At 39.5% G+C, this 14,665-nt stretch overlaps 1 protein-coding gene across 2 annotated transcripts in view; it reads right to left on the bottom strand.

Annotated features, from left to right (window-relative positions):
* Positions 1-1,961: 1,961 nt before the first annotated feature.
* ACSL1 (acyl-CoA synthetase long chain family member 1) overlaps positions 1,962-14,665 on the bottom strand; it is a 28,104-nt gene continuing 15,400 nt past the window's right edge. For both annotated transcript variants that reach the window (XM_054383060.1, XM_054383061.1), the window contains 10 exons: positions 12,699-12,833; positions 11,056-11,190; positions 10,230-10,325; positions 9,202-9,274; positions 8,483-8,571; positions 5,366-5,482; positions 4,880-5,023; positions 4,283-4,384; positions 4,132-4,203; positions 1,962-3,936 (listed from right to left, as the gene is read on the bottom strand). In XM_054383060.1, coding sequence (XP_054239035.1) covers positions 3,796-3,936; positions 4,132-4,203; positions 4,283-4,384; positions 4,880-5,023; positions 5,366-5,482; positions 8,483-8,571; positions 9,202-9,274; positions 10,230-10,325; positions 11,056-11,190; positions 12,699-12,833 — 1,104 coding nt within the window. In that variant the 3' untranslated portion in view covers positions 1,962-3,795. The remainder of the gene's footprint in view (positions 3,937-4,131; positions 4,204-4,282; positions 4,385-4,879; positions 5,024-5,365; positions 5,483-8,482; positions 8,572-9,201; positions 9,275-10,229; positions 10,326-11,055; positions 11,191-12,698; positions 12,834-14,665) is intronic.

Here is a 14,665-nt window from a genome sequence, read left to right as displayed (position 1 = left end):
CCGCAATTCCAAACGGGCGGAAAGGGGCGGTGCGAGGGGGCGGTGCGAGGGGGCGGCGCGCTGCCGGAAAAGGAAGCGACACAACGGCGGGGACGGTGTGGCTGACTGGCTCCGGCCCTAGCCATCGCTCCCGGCGCAGGGGCTCGCAAGGAAGAGCTCCCTGCTCCCAGAGGGCGGGGGAAGGCGAGGTGGAGGTGGGCGCTTGACTCACACTCTGGTAACGCACTTGCCCAACCCTGCTGCTCACAGATCGCTCTGAAGTGGGAGTGCCGAAGTACTGCGCTGTCAGGAGCTTTTTCTGCGCCTCCCGCCCCGTTTTCTGGTTTGTTTGGTTTTTGTTGTTTTTTTTTTCTTTTTCTTTTTTTCCTGTTTCGAGTTACTTCCAAACAGCAAGATTCCCCCCCCCCCCCCCCCAGCTGATAAGCATATTCAGGTTGAGTGCTGACCACAGATGCAGTGGTCAGTGTTCCAAAAGAATTCACCTAACCGTGGATCTGGTGCCTGATTTATCTACACTACAAAACCCGCAACGCAAATCCACGTTTTCTTTTTTCTCCTCTACAAGCCACGAAGCGATGCTATGTGGCATTACAGGAACAAGCCACGACGCTTTCTACCGCCCTAGAAACCAGTGAACCGAATCATTTTTGCAAACTTAAGCGAGACCTAAGGTCAAAACGTTGCAGCAGTTAAGAAGCAAATCAGAGCACACAAAAAGAGTAGTTGCTGTAACAGCATGCCATAAAAAGTAGAATTTGGTCCAAAAACTTGTAATTCCATAGCTGTGGTATGAAGTTACTCAGCAATTAAAATGAGTAAAAAGTTTTACTAGTTGTGTAACCCTTTTCACATCTACTAGAAAGTGTATTCTCCCAAAGGTCATCTACTGGTGCCTGCTGCCCACTCCCTTCCCTTTATTCCAAACAAATAAACCAAAATCGTGAACTATGATTTAAGGATTAACAGGTGGTGAGTTCTAACGTGCTGTCTGTAGCACCTAGCCTCATGAGCCAAAGGTACTGTACAAACTACAAGCAGCACAGCTTTATTCCTGCAGTGATAATTGGCTCCTGAGAAAGCTTGCTTTGATAAGATTTGAAGGGTGAAGAACATGTCTTAATGAGGAGAAGCTAAGGGAATTTGAATTAATCCCAATCCCACTTTGGATTTAAAAAACCTGGAGAAGAGGAGGCTGAGGGGAAACCCTATTGCTCTCTACAACTATTTGACTGGAGGATGTAGTGAGGCGGATGTTGGTCTCTTCATGCAGGTAACAAGTGAACGGACAAGAGGGAATAGCCTTAAACTGCACCAGGGGAAGTTTAGATTGGACGTTAAGAAAAATTTATTTTCTGAATGAGTGGCAATGCACTGGAACAATCTGCCTAGGGACGTGGCAGTCACCATTCATGGAAGGGTTCAAAAAACATGCAGATACAGCACTTCAGGACATGGTTTAATGGTGAGGGTAGTGTTGCAGTGACAGTTGGTGATTGTAGAGGTCTTTTACAACCTTAATGATTCTATAATCCTTTGTGTTAGGAACAAACCTTAGACCCAGTTCTCAACCAGCTCTTGGCCATCTCCCTTAAGAGAGGTGGGGTGATACTGTCTTTACAAGCACCCTATATATCATACTTATTCAATACTACATTAAAATTAAAAAATGGAGAAGAATTTTATGAAGGAACAACACAAAATTCCTCAAAAGGAGAAAGTCTACCAGAGGTAGGGACAGAAGTGTGTGTATTATTTCACAACATCCATCTTAACATTGAACTCTAAACTACCTTGGTTGTTGTGCTTCATCTACCCTGGTCTGATAAAACTGGCCATGAAATCTCACATACCATACCCCTGATTAAAGCCAGACACATTGTATAGGAGATGACAACACAGGAAGGACAACCACTACTGTCCAAAAAAAAAAAAATCAACGTAAGAGTTGAAGAAAACTCCAAGATTTCACTCAAAAGGTGTTTATGATGGCAAGAACAGTACCTGCCAGAGTCCATACTGAGTACAAAAAAAAAAATAGTTTTGCTTAAAGAATACTGATGGAGCAAGTTACAAAAAACAGCATCCCTTTCTTGCAGATCTTGGCCAAAAACTCACACATAAATACCATAATAAAATCAGAAAGTTACCTTCCAAAAGTAAAGTTTTAACAACCAGCATTTATCTTCTAGTTCATGACATTTGTAGCAGCAGAGTTTTACATCATGTTAAGCGTTACCAGATTACACCTGGGTGTGTTAGTCAGCAGCATCTTTCCCTGATAAAGAAACACTTCACTGAATTGAAATGCAGAAATTTATTTTGGTTTCCTTCATTGGTTTTGAAAATTGTTTTGGTTTTATAAAACATAGAAATAGCCAACACTAAGCAAACATTTGAATTCCAATGTAACAAACTACTGCTCTAACAGTTGACTTGGATTTGTGTACCTGAATCGCACACATGTATGAAATTATGCTACGGAGTAGTGCATTACAATCACACACAAACCTTAGTGCAAACCTTGTTGTGCTTGTATTTTACATATATCCATGTTTTCAAAAACTGCAATGAATGCTAATGCAAAACCAACTCTGTTAAGGGTATCAAGACTTCGACTGTAATAAGGCTTATTTCTGCTGATTTCTCAAAAGGTAACTAGTTACTTGTGTAATTTATCTGGGAATTAGGTTTTCATCCCTGAACAAATACCTGTCCTGTACCAACACAGTTCTGTTGGCATACATAAATACTTCCAATTGCTGCAAAGCATCAGGCAAAAAACATTCTACCTGACCTATTTTGCTATTCAGTGAAGAATACTCAGTGGCTCATACATAAAGCACAGAAAACTAAGAGGTTATGTCAGAAGCTCTTCTGCTTACAGAGGATCTGGCATGTTAAAAAATGCATTTTAAATATATGTTCATTACAGGGAAACAAGTGGCTAGTACAGGTGCAGTGTTTCCTGATTGTTAACATAGCCCAGCCTCCTGAATGGTTTTGGTTTTAGGTCTCTAGTGTTCTTGCCAGAGTTAGGATCTGTTTGTTTACAGGGCCAGCATTACTCTGGACTTGTGTTAGTGTAGCAAAGGCTACACTTGCTGAATTAACTGCATCCACACTTCTAGTGCAGAACCACCAAATACAGACTTGCTCTAAGGAACTTGTATTCAGTCTCCTTTGCATGGAGTTCTGACTTTTACCTTATGAAAGTACATCTTGGAACTGGCTGCAGGTCTAGAAGGGAGGAAGAAAAAAAAAACCCAACAAAATACTCAGATGCCTTGCCCTAGTTAATATTAGGACTAATGCAAGAAGAGACAACAGCTACACAGCTGTAAGGGCTTGGGGTCTTTTTGGTGGTTGATTTTAAGAGATTAAGTAATCCTCTGAGGATACAAGATAACTTACAGGCATTTTCAAACCTGCCAAATCCTTTGTGGAATTGACAACTGCAAAATACACTGCAGACAGCAAACATGCTGGCAATAAGAAAACCTTAGCTCCTTGGTAAAGGAGAGTCCCATTTTTGTCCAAGGAAGTTTTAAATAACTTACATATAGTTACCATTTATAGTTAAGGCTCTTTTTGGAAATTGTAGGTCACCATAAAAACAGTATGTAACACAACTTGACAGTAAGGCAGTGTTCCATTTCTCCAATGTTCCTATGGCAAGTACCCATTTTTGTACACGTTAATGATTGCACAGTTTCCTTCCCTATGTTTGCTGTAGTCAAATTACAGATATGAAGGCCAACAGTAGACAGACATGTGCCACCTTCATTCCATTCTCAGTTACATTTTGTTATTAGCATAGAGTTCATCTATCTGTTTCTGGAAATATTTTCGCAGTTCTGGTCTCTTTGCCTTCAGTGTTGGTGTCAGCAGGCCGTTTTCAATTGAAAACAGTTCAGTGTGCAAGACAATGTCCTTGACCTGAAAAAGAAACAGTTACTAGCCAAACTGCATTCCTTGAAATAGACAAGGCTGTTAAAAAATTGCCTAGGCATCATCTCAAAGTCCCTCCCTTTAAACATTTCCCAGATGCAAATTAAAAGCAGTTTCAGGAGTCAAATTATATTGGCTTTGAAGTTTGAAGAATTAGGTGTTTGGTTCTCACAAACATCTTACCTGTTCAAATGACTTCAAACCGGATTCTTTCCCAATCCTCACCATGTCTTCCAGAATGTGATTTTTGACATCCTGTGGATACAGGAATACATTGTATAACTTGAAGGAATTGATGCAGAACAGCTAAACTGTGTATTTCAATATGACTCACCTTATTTTTGCATAACTCTTCATATGAGCCTTCAAATCCCTTTCTCTTAGCCCAGCTGCGCAAAGTCTCAGGATCAGGTACCACAACACCTACTAAGAAAGCCTAAACAAAAAGGATTTTTAAAAGAAAAGGAGCTTAATAAAGTCCAACCCTTCAGTTCATATGTGTTTCTTACTAGTCAGCATTAGGTTTTAAACAGCATTTCTGATCCTGCTGTGAAGTCAGCAGCTTTCTGCTACTTGAACACAGGAGTGCAATTCAGAAGCCTGGACTTTAGAATTAGTCCTGTTAAGACTCACATTTCAATTTACACTTGCAGAAACCTGGACATCTTGTTTTCATCTTCTCTGCACACTTGGCAATTTCTATACAGTCATTAATACTCAGTTAAATTAATCCAGCTTCACTACCTGGTTTGAAACTAAATCCAGAAATAAGCCTTGTAACTGATGGAGTCAAAAGTACATTCAACAAATAAATGTTCAATCTTGAAGAAAACTGGGGTTTCAGTCCCAAAGTTAGACTTGTGGGAAGAAAGACGGACTCTTTCCTGCAGTCTCCTCTTGCATTCTTTTAAGTTACCTGAAGAATGCTTACCTGCAAGCTCTCCCCATGGACAAACACCTGAGCAAGTGCTTCAGATCTCAGATACACATTTTCTATCTTCTCTGGTGCTATGTACTCTCCCTGGGCTAGTTTAAATATGTGTTTTTTCCGGTCAATGATCTTCAATGTGCCATTCTGTTGACAGAAATAGCTTTCATTCAGAAGAGGTACTTCAGGTGAAAACCAATCTACACAGCTTAGGAACACTCTGGCTAGAGCCATTAGGCTAGAGCCAGAGTGCTGTCAAACTGTTAGAAGAGAACAGGCTCTGCACCCATCTACCCTAAACTAGGGAAAGCCTCAGGATTGGCATTGATAGTACTTTAGCCCCAGGCACCTGGATTTTTTTTTACAACCGTTATTATCCTCCTCCTAAAATTACCTAATTCATTGTGTTAAATAACAAAGAAAAGAGATATTTTGTACATTACTACTATTAACTACAGACATGCATATCAGAATTTTAAGTTAACTTACTGGTAGCCATTTCCCAATATCTCCTGTATGAAGCCAGCCATCTTTATCCAGAGCTTCTGCTGTTTTTTCTGGATCTTTCAAATAGCCACGAAACACACTTGGCCCTTTTACGCACACCTGAAAGGAGCCATTTGTTAATGCATGCTGCTATGAAGGGAAGTTAATGGTTTGCAGTGAACACTTTCTTCAATGGTTTTCAATAACCCCCACTGAAAAGACAAGATTAAGTGTATGCATTAGTAAAGGAATCTCTACTCATGGTTTTTAGAGACCTAGCCCTTTCCATTGGTATAATGTATAAGAAGCAATTAGAAGCATCTCTTCTCTTCCAGTCTAGTAGCAGTGTTCCTACCTGCTATTTGAATACAATCTCAATTTACCAGAAACTTCGTTATCTGAAGAAGTTCTGCTGGATCTAGAGATATTACCATTCAGCTTGGCAATGTGTTTGTTTCAACTTTGGTAAGCAACAGCACAATAGTGCTAAAGCTACTGATGAAAAAGCTATATATTAAGCAAATTACATATTAGTTATCCTTACACATTAGTTCATACCTTAAGCCCTAAAGCACTCAAGATTCCTCTAGGAAGAAAACCTGCAATTTCTTTAAACTGAGGGTTGTCTGGATTTGTGTGCCACAAACAAAAGCAAGAACAACTTCCCTGGATATAACTGGATGCAAAGGTATTAGTAGGCTCAAAAAAAACATGCTTAGAAGGTATGAGAAAAGGAGCAACAAGATTAAAGGTTTATAGGTGAAGGAGTTACCAGTGAATCAGATCAGACCTTACAAGATAAATTAAAACAATTAGTAGAGTATCTGTCAGTAAGAGAACATATAAGTAAAACAACTAGTGAAGAACATGGAGTAGAGCCTGAAGTACCCAGAGGTGATTCCAGATTTAAGTATTCTCTTCTCAATGTAACACCCAAGGTTGGGTAAATTTTATTTGGTGGGGAGAGAAAAGACACAGCATAGGACTTTTTTTAGCAAGACTATAAAATACCTCCTTAGAAATTAGGACAGAGATAGGTAAGATGGAAACAAAACTTAAAGATGCCCACTGCAAACAAACCCCCAAAGCTCTACACAAGAGTCCCAAGGCAACAAAGGATTCAAACCCTCACACCAGCCTGGGAGTGGCTTGGCATGCATGGTTGACAGGAAACTCTAAGAAGGGTCTGGTCAATAATATCAGGACTCTAGAACAAATCTAGAGGAGTGGGATAGAAAATCCAGTTTTAAGTTAGAGGCAAGTGGGTACTAAATAACCATAAGGGCTGATAAAATACTAGACCAACTATTAGTCATAGAGATTAGTAGTAGATAAGATTGTTACTAATATCAGTTCTCAAGACTAGAAGAAGTTACTATTGTAGTTCAGAGACCAACTCTTGGGGAAAAAAAAAAAATCAGTTTCAAGTATTTTTAGTGATTTCTTCTATAAAACAGTGCTCATCTACAAGGATATGAGCAGAGGAGAACTCTATCACAGTAAAGCCAAAGGCTAACTGATAAAATGCTTCCTTTTTCATAGCTCCTACAATCATAGGATGGCAGCAGGTGCCAGTTTTTCCCAACAGAGACAGCAAACCATTTATCTGTGTCCTGCTAGCTGGCAGTAACACCTTATCTGCATACGAGCATATATAATTCTGTTCACCAATTTATCGTTCCTGAACATGTAACTGGCAAAAGTGAAAAGCAATGCTAACAGAATGGAGCATATTGAAAGCTTATTCTCAGAACAGATGACTAGGAAGGTTTAGTCAAGCTGAAGAGCAGACAGTGAGGAAGATGATCTATTTTAAGCAAAGGATAACGAAAGACAATTCTATAGCTACAGGCCTCAGCTCTGTAAAACAAGTTACAAGCACTCATTTAGAATATTTCACAATGAGGAAATTACACTGAAAGACTAAAACGATAACTGATATATTAAGGTGCTGCCATATTTATTCAAGTCCAAAGTAACTCATAATGCAGAAAGCCTTCACAGTAAGTGCAAACAAAACATTTCTAGAAGTTTTATTGAAAACTACCTGAATGTTTCTTACTATGAGAATTTATACTCAGTTCCTCTATCAGACCAAACTTTAAAAGTATATTTAAAGCAAAGCAAAAACTGCTGCTGAAGACTAAACTTGGGGTCACAGGCAATACTGAAAAGAATCTTGATATTGCTGTTGCAAACAGTTTCCCACCACCAAACCCAGCTAAATGCTTTCTGCAAATTAAAGCCCAATGATTATCTAGTCTCATCCAAATTACTACCAAAACAAATTAAGATTATGTGACTAACAAACTATATATTAAGTTACTTCGTTAGGTTCCCTTTTATTTATCCATTTCTCACCCCCTGGAAGGGCTGCCAAAGCCCCTCAAAAGCATATGAAACACTACAGTTGATTTTCTTTCAGGGCTTGGGGAAAATTACTATATGAACATCTGATCAAAGCATATACACAAAGTTCAAGCTGTACATCATTCACTTGGGAGAAAATAAAAAACAGCATATAGCATTACACACAAACCTGAGTCCTCCAAGTGCGATTTGTAAAAACACAAATGTTCCATTTGTGCAGGCTGAAGAAAGAAGTTCAGAAGAAAGTGCAGGCAGCTGTCACAAATCATTAGTAGCCTTCATGCCATTTTATCTCCTTTTCTCTTAGCAGCATCCCAACCATTATAAACTACCTCATCTCACATCACAAGCTAGGTAACAAACTACACACATCAGCTGTTCTCCAGCACTTGGCAGTGGGGGGTGAGGAGGAAATCCTCTGCTAGTATTTTACTGAAGGATAAATACAGTATGAGATAGCTTCTCAGCATTCCTGCAGCTGGAAGATGGCATGTTGGTCATACAACTATAAATAGAGCAATCTGTTATTCTGTGGTAAGCTGATTTTTCTCTCTTCTAAATACACTGTTTTCTGGTTTGCTTCTGTGAATCATTGGCTGACATTTCAAGAAGGCGAGGCAGATATCTTTGATTTTAGGTAGCAGGCCATGTTTGGCACTTCCACTAAATTCAAGGAGTTATTTCCAGAACAAACCCAATATTTTCCAAGATTTCATAAGAGGTTTATATGGACCTTTTGAAATTACTTACCTCACCCTCTCCTTTTGCTGCCAAGTAATTCATTTCTTGTACATCAACAAGCTTGATGATACTGCATGGCATGGGTGCTCCAACATGACCTATTAAACAGTAACACTTAAGAACCTGACTAAACAGCAGTTCAGGCTATTAAAACAATTAGCTGGTTACATGCTAATGTAAAAGATGGAAGACTGATTTCTAGTAATGTACTACACCAATGGCAACACAGTAACAGCTTAAACTTCCTAAACTGAAATAGTACATTCCCAGGTATCCCTAGAATTTTACAAGCTGAACCATCTACTCAGGGTTGCTTTTTCTTATCATCAGGGTCCTCATGCTTAAGCAGAAAGTCTCACTATAGTGTGACTTTCAGTATTCTTTATGTTAGGGAGCTAAATATATAAGTTGACTGAAATGCAGACTTAGTTCCAACATTAAAAAAAGCACCTTTTAAATTTCCAGCACTGTTTATACACAACAGATTCCTATTTTGTAAAAATTAAAAGGTGTGATACTATGATATCCTCTCTCCTGAACCTACTTCAACTTACAAGGACAAAACCTATTGAAAGTTTGTATTCCTGAACATTTCTAACTGTTTAGGGGTAGAACTTCATTTGATAAACAATCTTATCCTTCATGATATGTGTACTGGATACTAAATGTGGTCAGGGACCACATTTCAGCATTCTGGAATTTGACAGGCAGACCATTAAACACCATACCTGCTGTCCAGTCACCAGGCATTGAGAGTGAACATCCAGCTGTGCATTCAGTCTGTCCATAACCCTCATAGAACTAGGATATGAAACCAAAAGATTTAAGAGTCTTACTTTTCAACATGCAGTTTATTCATTAAAATGAGATTAATATTTTGCTTCTTTTTCTATTTTTTTTAATTTGCAGCTAAAATCTACAGCACCTTCTAAAAAGTGCTAATATTCCACCTTCAGTTCCAATATTCACTCAACGTTTCATTCCATGGTATGTGAGACCAGAGAACAACAGTGGGAGCAAGAGGAAGAAACTAAGAACAGTGGCACTAGTGATGACTTTATACACACTGTTTAAAGACAGATCTGTCCAAGACAGCCAGGAATGGAATCCTTCTACCCCATCACAGCTCTGATTATTCCATAACAAGACATCTTCCCTAATCTGTGCAGAACACATTGGTACACCAGTGCACTACTGAAGAACTTGAAGAAGTCACAGAAACCTCATATCTTCGAGTAGTTTTGTTTTCTATCCCTTAAATTTCAACACATTTATTCCATCCTGTGCCATTGCTGTTTGGCTTTTACCTCAAAAAGCATATACTCTGAAGGGGTTTTGAAGGTAAACATGATGTATGCAATGTGATTCCCCACAATCTCATCTTCAGAGCAACAACACTACAATATCATCATGTTGACTAGATGCTCTACAGCACTTAGGAATAATTCTGTAAGCAAAGGAAGCCCCAGAAATTTATCCAAGAACATGACTTATTGCTTACAACCTCCCCCCTCCAATCTTTTCCTTAAGATAGTTCAGCTGGTTACTTCATTTGTAATAAAGGCCTCAAGATGAATACAGAAATCTTAGGGGTCCAAGTGATAAACCATGGAAAGGAACAGACACTCATGTAGCCTCCAAGAAGCATTATCCAAACGATCAGAATATTAGAACTGCTCTAACAAACCTGAAGTATTAAAATATTTGGGATTTTAGTATTAAAATCTTTGGAAACCTTTGAGGCCAGGAATCTCACCTGACATCCAAGAGCTGCCCTCAGGAAGGTCAGTACACTTGCAGATACAGGTGCTGCTCCTGTAATCATCAGCCTTACTTTTCCTCCCAAACTTGCCTACAACAGACACAAGATACTGTGGACACCAAAAACATTTTAGAGAGATTTCTAGAGTCTCTGTGTCACTATCCACCTACAGTGTCACCCACAAATATTAGAGATTAAAATTTAGTCTCCTGTTGCAAGCTACCTTTCTTGCAGTGTTTTTAATCTCATTAGTGGCTGGAAAACAGTGGTACCTCAAACATACAGCACCTACAAAAACTATGCTGTGCTGCTGCTACAGTATGGACTCTGCCAATAATCTGAGGTGTTTAACTCATGGCCTTAAAGCAATGGCTTTATTTTTAACTGCCTTGTATCAGCTTCTCATACATACTAACTGCTATAAAAAGCAGCCATTAGGGCATGTTGCACAACCAAGGTTAAAGCCACAGCAAGTAAGTGCCAGATATAACAGCAGGCATAGCTTACTAGTGGCTGGTGAGGAGACAGTAGGAGCTACAGGTGGCACTGTGTCACATTTAGCATTCCTCCTTCAGAAAGGCAAGGCTTGCTTTCAAAGTGGTAAGAGGCACCAGACTGTTTTAGAGTGAAGTTCCCTAATACAGTTTGCTGATACTATTGTAACAAAGGGAAATGAGAAAAGTTGGCAATGAAAGGACTGCTTTCGTTTGTGTTCTGAGTAGGCAATTGGTCTTTAATGGGTGATGTAAGCCACACTAGATTATAACCATTCATATGAAATTCAGCAACTGTAAACAGACTCTGAGGCTGTCAAGCATACCTGTATCTTGCGGAAGATGATTTTATCCCAGAAGCTGTTGTTTCTAACTATGCCACTTCTGAGTTCTGCTTCTTTCCTCTTGGAAGCAAAATCCAGCATCCACCTCTTTAATGAAGTATCTGCCTGTCCAAAAATCTATTAAGAAAAACATCTGTGGTTAGAAGCATCAGAGTAGCATTCCTTTTTATTCCTTACAGAAGCATGCATAAACACTCTTAACAGTGAAAGCAAAGTAAATTAAAAAACCTCTATTGGTAAGGGTCTTAATTCTAGTAAGAGGTCCTTGTGGATTTTGATTTTAGTCAAGAGACATCCATGAAAACTAGCACTTAACTAATTCTTGCTTCCCAAACTGTGATACTGTTTCAGTATTCAGTTTCTTCATTAAAATGAAAACAAATGAAAATGAAAACTCTGCCCTTTCAGCATAATCAAAATTTGAGTTGATCCTCAGAATATTCTGAAAAGCACACCATCATATGGAAATTAACACAAGGCTTTCTGAAGAGATGCAGGTCTCTTCAGAAATACCAAATGGAGATACCTTGCATATATGAACTCGATTTTTGTTTTCAGGAAGCCACAAAGCAGACTTGACAGCTGACTGCAGACAAGTCTATTCACTTTGAAAGATTCAGTAGCTCTTCAGCATTACACACCCCTCACCATTCTAATTTCCTACTTGTTTACTTCACATGCTAGGTTGCTGGGTAGAGGTTGAAACAGTGCCACAAAAGTGTGAAAGCCTCAGGGCACCAAGGTTAACAAGCAAGAGGACATCATGAAAGGAGAAGAGTCACAAGCCTTGGCTCTGCTTCACAAATTCCAGTACAGAATGCAGGAGCAGAATGCAGAGCTAGGTTTTAAGCAGTACAGGCTGGTCCTCCAAATGGATTGAAGTTGCACTATTTGTTCCTGGTGCCAAATAGAACTTGCATTATTTGCTGTTTCCCTGGTCTCATTGGAGCCCTGTAGTGTCTAAGACAGTGTAGACAGCTCTGCCATTCCTTTAGCAGTCACAGGACTTATACCCTGTAACCCCTCCTGCTGGATCCTAAGAAGATTCAATCATCCATATGGCAAAAGGATAATTTCCAAATCTGAAGGTCAAGAAAGAGAATTCTGAATTCCCATCTCAGATGACCCTGAGCAGGCAAGTAACAAGCAAAGGAGAGACTGTGGCTGCTGACACCCCCTCTCCCCAGCACTCCTGACTGCTGATGTAGTTCTCCCTGCTAGAACACTGGGTGCTATGCAGAAAGCTTGTATGTGTCCACACACACATAGGCAAACACCTGACCTGGATTTGCAAATATCACTCCATGAGTCAGAGGCTAAAAGCTTGGCATGCAGATGCTAAACCTCATGTTCACGCTGTAGAGTGGACTGAAATAACTTGCTCAAACGTAAACAGTTTGTCATTAACCACAGCAGACAGAAACAAGTTCCCTAGTCAGACATTTCAACATTAGTAGTTGCTGCCTTAAAGTATTTTCATACAACCAGTGTTACTCCCTGCACTTTCAGCTCTTAGAGACACACAAATTTGCTAGCATGCCGATTTCACATCCCAGAACACAACAGTTGCTCCTATCCTGGCAGCACAAACTTCATGAAATCTAGACTTACGACTGCAGACTTACCTTGTCAAACATTCTGTTCAACAATCTTGGTACTACTGGAAATACAGTTGGCTGCAGCGTTTTCAGGTCATCCATAAGCAGTCTGATATCCCCTTGAAAGAATCCTATTCTACCTCCATGGCACAGAACCACACACTGTGAGAAAAAAGAAAACACTCTGAAAACACAGGATGTATCTGTTCTAGCTGTGTAAGTACAATAATCCTATGCAGAGTGGACTGTGGAATCTACCCTTAAATCCTCTCAAGCTTCTCAACTGGTTCTGTATCATTCTCAGACTATAGAATGGGACTAGAGAGACCAAACAGCAAGACATGTCTGGTGTATACAGGCCAAAGACTGACTAAGATACAGCACAAAAGCCCCTATCCACAAAGGGCAGCTGACCAAACAAGACAATGCCAGTGACTCAGATAACAAAAGATTGAAAAGCAAAACTTCTCTATTTCAAATATTTTAAAAGTTTATTTTAAAATAGTATATACCAGGGAACAAACAAATTCTGCATTTAAAATTGGCACATGCTATTTACTCGTCCAGTGGAAATTTCTGCCCTGTGCTACTTGAATGCCATTCTTTCTTACTCTGGTGCTCATTAGAAGATTCTAAGAGAGCCACTGCTTATTTCTGCATCTCTTCAGACCTATACCAAGGAAGGCAGACTTAATTCTCTTGTGCTCTATATTTTGTAAAGTCCAGAAGCTCCAGCTCCCGTACCTATACATTCCCTTTTCCTCCTAGTTTGGGTCTCATTCTTTTAAAAAATATTTATATTTCTTCTGCTTCCTCCATAACACCTCTTCCTTCATCTCCTGCCACCCATTCTCATCTTTTCTGCATGAGACATGCTAGGTGTCACTTTTCCCCTTCACCTGTGCTTTACCACCATCTGCTAAAATGCAGCAAATACATCAGTTCAGATGGACTGAGCAGCAGCTGTCATTGCTAGGTGGGAATGCATTTGTCCTGTCAAGTTCACCAACCCTCTAACTTGATTTGGAAGCCAAAAACCAGCAAGCATCAACTTTACAAGAAGAGCACTCTGAAGATTGCTTATTACAGAGCCTACGTTTATACCTACCCCAAACAGTAACAAATCTTTTCTCCTTTCTACCAAAAGTGTTCTTGCTTAATCTCTTTAACTATACAAGTAATCACCTATTTTGTAAAATCCTCAAAGAGCAGAGGAATACTTGAGATCCAAGCACTTTCTTGTCAATTTACCTTCTAGAACACAAGTTCCCATCCTGTTTCTACTGCATGATCAAAAGCAGAGCTGTTACCTACAGAGCTTGTACCTTCTAGTGCAAGACAGGAATAAGTAAATCAGTCACTGGAGCGTAACTGGTGTCTAGACTAGTGCTGAAAGCCTAAGGGCACCTGTACACCTAGTTAAAGACTGGGAACAGAGTTTATAACAATACATATACACACACACAGGCACCCATACATTTTTACGTGTGTATATATATACACCTAAGGTAGAGAGCTCAGGATTCTAATCACAGGATAATTTGTCTCCATATGCCTTTTTATACTTGCACAGAGGCTGTTTATTTCCCTATGTGGATTGGAATGTGACTACCTTTGACATATTTGCAGCCTCACCTAAATTGCATCCTTTCAGTAATGCATGCCACTCAACTCTGGGCTCAGAGGTCCTTAGTACTGCCAGTATTAAGACCACATGAGCCCCCTCATCCTCAAAAATTAAGCCCCAGGTTTCACTGTATGGTAATACAAGCTAAGAGAACTTCAAAGTTCATCATAAAATTGCATTAAAAGCCATTTTGATTTCCTAGAAGAGAACTCCACTGATACAAAATTCCTTCCTTCTTATTGAATTTTCTTGGAAGCAATGGTAAGTTTAAGCACCTTAAAATTAGTTTTAGGTAGACAAACAGAATGCCACATACATTTTAAGTTTGCAGACCAGAGAATGGCATGGATTTTTAATAGTGCACTGA

Source organism: Indicator indicator, chromosome 8 (assembly GCF_027791375.1).
Source record: "Indicator indicator isolate 239-I01 chromosome 8, UM_Iind_1.1, whole genome shotgun sequence".
NCBI lineage: Eukaryota > Metazoa > Chordata > Aves > Piciformes > Indicatoridae > Indicator > Indicator indicator.
This window is presented reverse-complemented; position numbering and strand designations above follow the sequence as displayed.